General features: G+C 43.7%; 1 protein-coding gene across 3 annotated transcripts in view; it reads right to left on the bottom strand.

Moving 5' to 3' along the window:
* Positions 1-366: 366 nt before the first annotated feature.
* Positions 367-8,182, bottom strand: part of ITGB6 (integrin subunit beta 6) — a 103,696-nt gene continuing 95,880 nt past the window's right edge. For all 3 annotated transcript variants that reach the window (XM_004703796.4, XM_045299326.1, XM_004703797.4), the window contains one exon: positions 367-512. In XM_004703796.4, the coding sequence (XP_004703853.1) occupies positions 414-512 (99 nt within the window). In that variant the 3' untranslated portion in view covers positions 367-413. The remainder of the gene's footprint in view (positions 513-8,182) is intronic.

Below are 8,182 nucleotides of genomic sequence, written 5' to 3'. Positions count from 1 at the left end.
AAAGGTAGCTTTACTAAACATTTAGAATTAGTTGGCAAGTCTGGGTATACCAAGTGAACAATGGACTTTGTAACTTTGCTGAGACAGAGAATTCAGGTAGCGGTGTTCTCATTTCAAACATTTTTCAAATCAAAGACATGCCCCCATGGATGATTTGTGGAAGCAGCAATGCACCAGTTAGTATTCCTAAAATGCTCCCCAAAGTCTCTGCTTTGCTAAGGATCTGTCTCTTCTAGAATATTTTGAACCTGTTAACATAGTCTCTATCTTTCATACAGAGAGCGAGTGATCTCCAAATGACCTATTATTAACTTAAACCAACCTCGTTTCAAAGGAACAAAGCAAGAAAAAGTTAAATAGTGCATTAATATTTCCTATCAGTGAGACAGACGTTTCATGTGCATGAAATAGGCCTACCCATCTGTGAAAAGGTCCACCTTTTGCCTTTCTCTGTGTTTATAGGTCACATTTTTAAAGGTACTGGTGGAGCCTCTGTACAGTGGATTGGTTCCCTAAAAAACAAACAAACAAACAAAACAGTCAAGCAAAAGTCTGTACATTTTTGTTATAGTATTTCCATATCTCTAAAAAATTTCATGGTATATTGCAATTTGGAAAGGACAGTCAAGCTTGATATTGGAATCCATTTGAATAATTATCATTAATTTGACAATGTATACTTTTAACATTTTAACATATATACCTCTTCGTTTTATTTTGAAATATGCAGACCCAGTCCTATATCTGCATTCCCCAAACCTTCCCAATTTTGGAAATGTGTAGATTTGTAGATAATAAAAATGAAACTTTGGCTGTTTGACTCAATAGTGTTGCACCAGTGTGGACAACAGTACCTAGTTGGTAGTAGATGCTCAATATTTTTTAAATGAGTAGAGTGAACACTGGTAAGGCAACCCAAAAGGAAGGGAAATAATGGAAGATGTGGATGGAACTGGAAATCGGTAGAAGCATGCTGAGATACAGTATCTGCCTTTAGGAATGTGTCCCTGGCAAGAGAAAGCCAGGCACAGATAATCTTACTTTTAAAATGAGATCAAAGCTGAGAAACAAACTAGCTGTTTATGGGAAATAAAGAAAAGGTTCCCAGGGCAGCTCACATTTGCTCTGGAGAGTACAAAAAAGGATTTGCTTTTGCTTAATGGAGGATGACATTGTGCAAAACAGAGAGTTGCCAGAGATTGGTTCATGTAGGAGTGTAAGTTCCAAGGCAGGTCAGGCAAGATGATTGTGCCTGATCTTTTCAGTCCGTCCTCAACGCCAGAACACTTTGTTCTAATAACATGACATTCTGTGATGCTCACCTTCCTGACACGATTACTGAAGACAAAATGGGTGCATAAGCAAATGTGGTGAAGAAAATGGATGGTGCCCAGCTATCAAATGATATAGCATCTGGGGTCTTAAAGGCTTGAAGTTAAACAAGCAGCCATCCAGCAGGGAAGCAACTAAGCCATGAAAGAAGCACACCACCACGTGTGTGTTTCGATGGGATCAGGTATCAGGTATCAAAAGATCCAAAATGAACAATTATATTGGTGCAAATGAGGGGGGTTGGAGGGGAGACCCAAAGCCCACCTGTAGACAATTAAACATTCCCTCACAGAAGGGTCACAGGAAAGGGACCAGTCGGCCAGGGTGCAGTATAGCACTGACATAACCCACAACATTCTTCTAGTTCTTTAGTGCTCCCCCGCCCCCACTATCATGACCTCAGTTTTACCATACAAATCCTGCTAGACTGGATGGAGTATATACATTGGTACTGATAAGTGCTCTTGACGCATGGAATCCAGGACAGATAGCCCCTTCAGGAACAGCAGTGGGAGTAGCGATACCATGAGGATAGGGAGCTGGGGTGGGGAGGGTGTGGAGGAGAAAGGGAGAACAGATCACAGGTTGGATATATTAAACACCCCTACGCCACCCCTGCCTAGGAGGATGAATAATAGAAATGTGGGTGAAGGGAGATAACGGACAGTGTAAGGTATGAAATAACAATAATAATATTAAATTGATCAAGGGCTCATGAGGGTGGCAGGGTGGGGGAGGGATGGGGAAAAAAAGGAGCTGATACCAAGGGCTTGAGGTAGTTAGTTTATTGTGCCAACCTGGCTGATAAACACATGTGGGGTTAATTGAAGGGTGGAGAGATAAATGGTTCGGTGAGCCTTGCCTTTCTAGTTCTTGGCTCTCTTGCTTTCTGATGCTCAGACCAGGGTGAAGCTGCCTTAGCCAGTTCCCTGTTTTAGCTGGCAAGGCTCATTTCCTGCAAGACATCCCTGAGGAGAAGCCACATGGACCTACCCCGATACACCCCTGGGTGCTGGAGCACCGGTGTGGAGATCCCTGCCAGCCTGAGATGTTTACACATTCACTGACTCGACTTTCCTCCTGCAGCTGGTGTCATTGTGTCTGTTTTGTGAGATGAGGAGGACTTTGTGGACTGGTGTTGGACATATGGGTTAATGAGTTAATGTTGGACCTTGGGCTTGGGCAGCACTGGGTTAGGATGTTTTCTTGATGTGCACTTAATCTTTATATAAAACTCTCTCTTATACATGAGTTTCTGTGGATTTGTTTCTCTAAAGTACCCAGACTAACACAGGCTCAAGTAGAAAGAAAATGGTTTGGAAATGATAATGGCAACACAAGTACAAGTGTGCTTGATACAATTGGATTATGGATTGTTATGAGATCTGTAAGCACTCCCAATAAAATGACTATTATAGTAAAAAAACAACAAGATTGTGCCTGGGTGCAAAAGGGGAGTTAGTGGCTCTCAACCTTCCTAATGCTGTGACCCTTAAATATAGCTCCTTCTGTCGTGGTGACCCCCCAACATGGGGATTTCATGTGTGTCGGAGTAAAATGATACTGTACAGGGTTTTCAAGGTGCCTCTCAGTAAGCTTCCTACTATGCTAGTCATTCCCTCTACCCACAGACTCCCCGTGTCCGCCCACAGAGAATTATAAACATATTTCCTCCCACGGCTTCAGTGCTCTCAGTTCCTGAACCCATTGAAGAGCACCAGTCTGAGTTCCACCTCTGACCTCTACGTTCCTAAATGTTATACTTCGGTTTCTGATGAACACAGATTAGAAAGTTAGTAGCCATTTATAAGCATAGATAATGGAGACAAATGATTGCTTTCGTTTTCTCCGTATGTTCTCTCAGTTCTCATAAGAAACGAAACCGTGGAATGGATCCCTTCCCTGTCACTGCCCTTGGGTCCTCTGCAGTGTCTTCGCGTGAGCCGGGACTCACACCCGCACCCGTCGCCGTGTTGCCGGGAACCACCGACCTGACCTCTGACCAAGTGACATGTGGCTTCATTCCTGCGCCTTGGGGGAGAGATGGGTGCCTCTGTAAAGAGGGCAAATGGGAAAGGTTCACTGGCTGATGTTGGATGGTCGATTAAGACCAAGTCACCATATTGCTTTTACTGAGAAATCAGCCTGGATAATCTGTGGAAGCTGCAGACTTTCTTCAGCTTGGCTCTTGTAAGGGAGCCTGCTGGCGCCTCAAGCAGTGGATTGCTAATCACAGTCCACTGGATGGCAGGGGGTTGGGGTGGTTAAGAACTCAGTTGAGCTCAATTTGGAGGGGAAAGAGAAGACTCAAGTGGTCTTCCCCAAGAGCAATGGCTTGGAGGAAAGGTTTTACCAACGAAAATCACGCCTGGAATTCTGTGTCACTTAAGACTGGAGACTTCCATTGATAACAGGAGAGCCCCCAGGAGAGGAAGGAAGGGCAATGCAAAGGGCACAGGCAGGTGACGGTAAATGGAGGATGGGAGAGCTGTACTGAGCAAGACACTGAGCCAGGCCCGCTTAGGGTGACGTAGGTCTGTCTGGTAGCCTTCACCCCATACCATGTCAAACACAGTAAAATGCACCACATCCCACACTAAATACCAGCTATCCACACTAGATGGAGGGAATTGTTTGAATGACAGTATTACTTTGTACACGTTTAATTGAACGTATCATTTTGATTTTTCAGTTTTCATTTTGCATTTAGGAGCAACTTCCTTTACTCAGCCCTATAATATTCTGCGAGTCCCTTGTAAAGGCCCGGGACAGGGCCTAGGCGGTGCCTCCGGTGAGTGGAAGATGGGGGACAATGAAGTGGACCCTGTGGGAGGGTCTGATGAAAATGTAGAACAAGTACACATTGCTGATCGGGGATGGGCGAGGGGGAGGAACAAGGAACTTTTTAGAAGGTGTCGGGTTGCGAACCTAAGGAGTAGCCCTTTGAACCCCACAGTGGCTCCGTAAGAGAAAGATGAGGCTTTGTGCTCACATCAAGCTGTCTAGCGAGGGCAGCCCCAGGCCTCCTTCCTCTGCTCCCTGCAGGGCTTGCTCTGAGGCAGAACCGACTTGATGGCAATGAGTTCGGTGTGGTTCGGTTCTAAAAGGAATACCTTTTTAGGAAAGTGAGCTGAACTTGTGTTAGTATAGAAATGTCCGGCACCACCTCCTGTCCGGCCAGGCCGCGGGCGCGGTAGAATTCCCCGCTGAAACACCAAGTCGGGTTCGGCTCAGACAAGGTCTGTTTTCTCTCTCTTGCACAGGGGTGACCAGGCTGAGGACCCCAGGAGTCTGGAGGGGGTGATAATTTAGGCTGTGGCTTCAGGAAATGCAATGGCACATTTTCTCGGGCATAAAAAGTGGTAATGCGAGAACTCTCCATCATGACCCAGACCTCCTTTAATGATGGCCTCACGGCCGAGCGCAGGCGTGCTTGGCCTGGCACAGGACAAAACCAGTCCAGGGCTGAGAGATGCGAGGGTGAAGGTTTTCTTGCCTCTAGTTACTGACTTGTGTTATCCTAGGGTAGGTGGAGCGGGGGAAGTGCATTCAAAGATGAATTTAAATGTCTTCCCTTTGTCTTTTCATAAAGAATGGGGAGGGGGAGGGGTTTCGTTTGGAAACGGGAAGAAAAGGCAACCTTTCTTCCGTGAGACAGTGAAACGTTCCTGAAGGCAAGCACAAGAAGCTACCTTGCCCTAAGCCTGGTTGTCCAGTGGGGCAGCTAGAGGGGGCAGCAGATCTGACCTGTCTGGTCAGCCCTGCAATCCTCTGGGTTGGGAAGATCAGTCAAATTTGCCTCTTGAAGAAGAAATAGGGTTTAGATAAAGATGGACTTTAATTGAAGACACCCCCCACTAAAGGGGGTACTTGATCAACACCCCCTGCCCCAAGGAAAATATATTAGAGACATTTGAATTGAATTATTTGAATTAGACCTCTTTTGCATCCAAGTGAGTAATTATTTCCCAGTCATTATCTAGTCAAGAACATCAAACAATTGTTATTCAAAGAAACTCAGTTTAACCAGGGAATAATATTTTTTTTCATTTATGCTTTTATCTCTTTAATGCATGTTTGGGTCCCATTTTAGATGAAGCAACTGCAAAAAAATCAGCATTTGAATTTCAGTCATGTTCTACATCCTAAGGGAGAACAATTCATGTTTGCGGGAAATTAACTGTTAATTAAAATGTTATTTTAAAGATATTAATCATTTGTCAGTACTTATGCCTTTGTAGGAGAACATTAAAATGTGCTGGTTAGTAGATACACATCATATAATTTTTCAAGTGCTTGTCTCCCGGACACCTGCTTATTATGTCTAGGCGGGTCCATCAAAAGCTGGGCCTGGTAGAGCAGATCGCAATTCGAGTTCTGGCTCCGCTAAGCAGGACTAGTCTGGGAACCCCTGCCCCTCAGCCTCGGTTTCCTTACTATCCAAATGGAAATATTAAGGCTTCCTCCTAGGGCTGCTGGTTGTTAATCTGATCGCTGCCACTAGTGTGTGTGTGTGTGTGTATGCAAATTGACCACTGTCTTTCATCTGGTTTCCCTTTGGCTGTGGCCAGGCCTTCTTTTTTTTTTTTTTTTAAACATTTTATTAGGGGCTCATACAACTGTTATCGCAATCCATACACACATCAATTGTGTAAAGCGCATTTGTACATCATTCTCAAAACATTTTCTCTCCACTTAAACCCCCGACATTAGGTCCTCATTTTCCCCCTCCCTCCCCGCTCCCCCCTCCCGCATGAGCCCTTGATAGTTTATAAATGGGTATTTTGTCATAGCTTGCCCTGTCCGACGTCTCCCTTCACCCACTTTTCGGTTGTCTGTCCCCCAGGGAGGAGGTCACACACAGTTCCATGTAATCGGTTCCCTCCTTCCTACCCATTCTCCCTTTACCCTCCCTGTTTTGCCACTCACACCACTGGTCCTGCAGGGCTCATCCGCCCTGGATTCCCTGTATTTTCAGTTCCCATCTGTACCAGTGTACATCCTCTGGTCTAGCCAGACTTGCAAGGTCGAATTCGAGTCATGGTAGTGGGAGCAGGGAGGAAACATTTAGGAACTAGAGGAAAGTTGTATTTCTCATTGTTGTTACATCGCACCCTTACTGGCTCGTCTCCTCCCTGAGACCTCTCTGCAAGGGGATCTCCAGTGACCTACTAATGGGCTTTGGATCTCCACTCCGCACTCCCCTCATCATTCACTATGGTAAGATTTTTTGTTCTGATGATCAGGCCTTCTTTTAATGATTGTCGATAGATACTATTTGTTGTCAGGTGAAGTTGACTGCCCAGCGGCTTTGGTGTCATTAATGTGACCTCCTACGTCACCAAGCTAACCCTTCATTCAGCCCCTGCCATTGAGTTGATTCTGACTTCTACACTACAGAGCATAGTAGAACGGCCCCTGAGGGTTTCTGAGACTACAAATCATTACTGGAGGCAGAAAGCCTCATTTTTCTCCATCAGGGCAGCTGGTGGTTTTGAACTGCTGATCTTGTGAATAGCATCTCCATGACAAATCTATTATACCACGAGGGCTTCTCTTTGTATTGTTAGGGATGGATAAATTACATGAAGGGGCATCCAAAAAGTTCGTGGGAAAATCCCATTATCTTTCAATTCCATTTCTTCCATAAACTTCGTGAAAGTGCATTGTAAAAATCAAAATGTACTTTCCTAAAGAAGTTTGCTTAATTAGGAAAAATGACACAAACACACACAAAATTATTATAATAAACATCCATAAACTGATCACCCAGATGCACCAGTTAGATTTTGCTGTGTTTGTTTCAATTATCTCTCCCTCTCCCTCTCTCCCCTTCTCTTTCTTTTGGCCAAAGTATTTTAAAGCCAACCATAGCTTTCAGTATGTTTCCCTAAAAGCCATGGGCATATTTTTTAAAAATCATGATGCCATCATTATCATTTTAAGTAAAGTTAATCATAATTTCTTGCTAGCTTTCAAATGCCTAATGGAGTCCCCAATTGCCTAAAAAATAAAGCTCTGTAGTTAGACTGTTCAAACAAGACCCACACAAAAGCTGCACATTACATTTGGTTATTAGATGTACAGGCAGGACTGATGGGAAGATAAAGCAGGCAAAATATTTTCTTTGGCCTACACCAAGTACATTATGATTAATTTGAAAAAAACTACATGAAATATAAACCTTCTTTATCAAGATAAATTTACCCAAAACAGAAAATTCCATTTGCTTTAGGAATTGGAGATATCCCAATAGACTTTGGGTGGGGGTGGGAGGGGGATGACCAAAAATGTTAGCTTCAATTCATCTGGACAGGGGAACTCAAAGACGCATTATGTCTGTCCAGATTTTCCAACGATATCCCTCTTTTTAGAATCAACAATGTAAGATAATTGCTATTAGATAGCTGGACACACCATTAGAGATAGAAAGATGAAATTAAAACCATGAAATTGCTTCTATGAGTCTCTAGAAATGTAATTATCTCTTCAGTGGAAGGGAAACACAGCAAATTGGAGTCCTGTTTTGTGTTTGCCTACTGTGAAGAGGAGACATTTAAATTATATTTATGGAGCGCATCTCTCTAAAGGTTGATGTGTCTGTTGTTTGTTTGTTTGTTTTCCAGGCAGCTGTTTAAAATTTATGCTATTCTGAAAAACTACCGGATGGTAGTTTAACAGTATTTTGAGCTTTATTTTGTAGCCTATTATGAATAAGGAGTAGTTCCATGGAAATTGGCATGAGCGGTCATACTACTGGTGAACATCATTCCATTCGCTGTGGCATAATGGTTTGGGGTAATGTTCAGATACAGCACCCATGCTTTACCAAATGGGACTTGATGATGTC

Source organism: Echinops telfairi, unplaced genomic scaffold (genome assembly GCF_000313985.2).
Source record: "Echinops telfairi isolate 266 unplaced genomic scaffold, ASM31398v2 ScPeMD7_4;HRSCAF=17, whole genome shotgun sequence".
Classification (NCBI taxonomy): Eukaryota; Metazoa; Chordata; class Mammalia; order Afrosoricida; family Tenrecidae; genus Echinops; species Echinops telfairi.
Note: the sequence above shows the minus strand (reverse complement) of the source record. Positions and strands in the feature narration are given on the sequence as shown.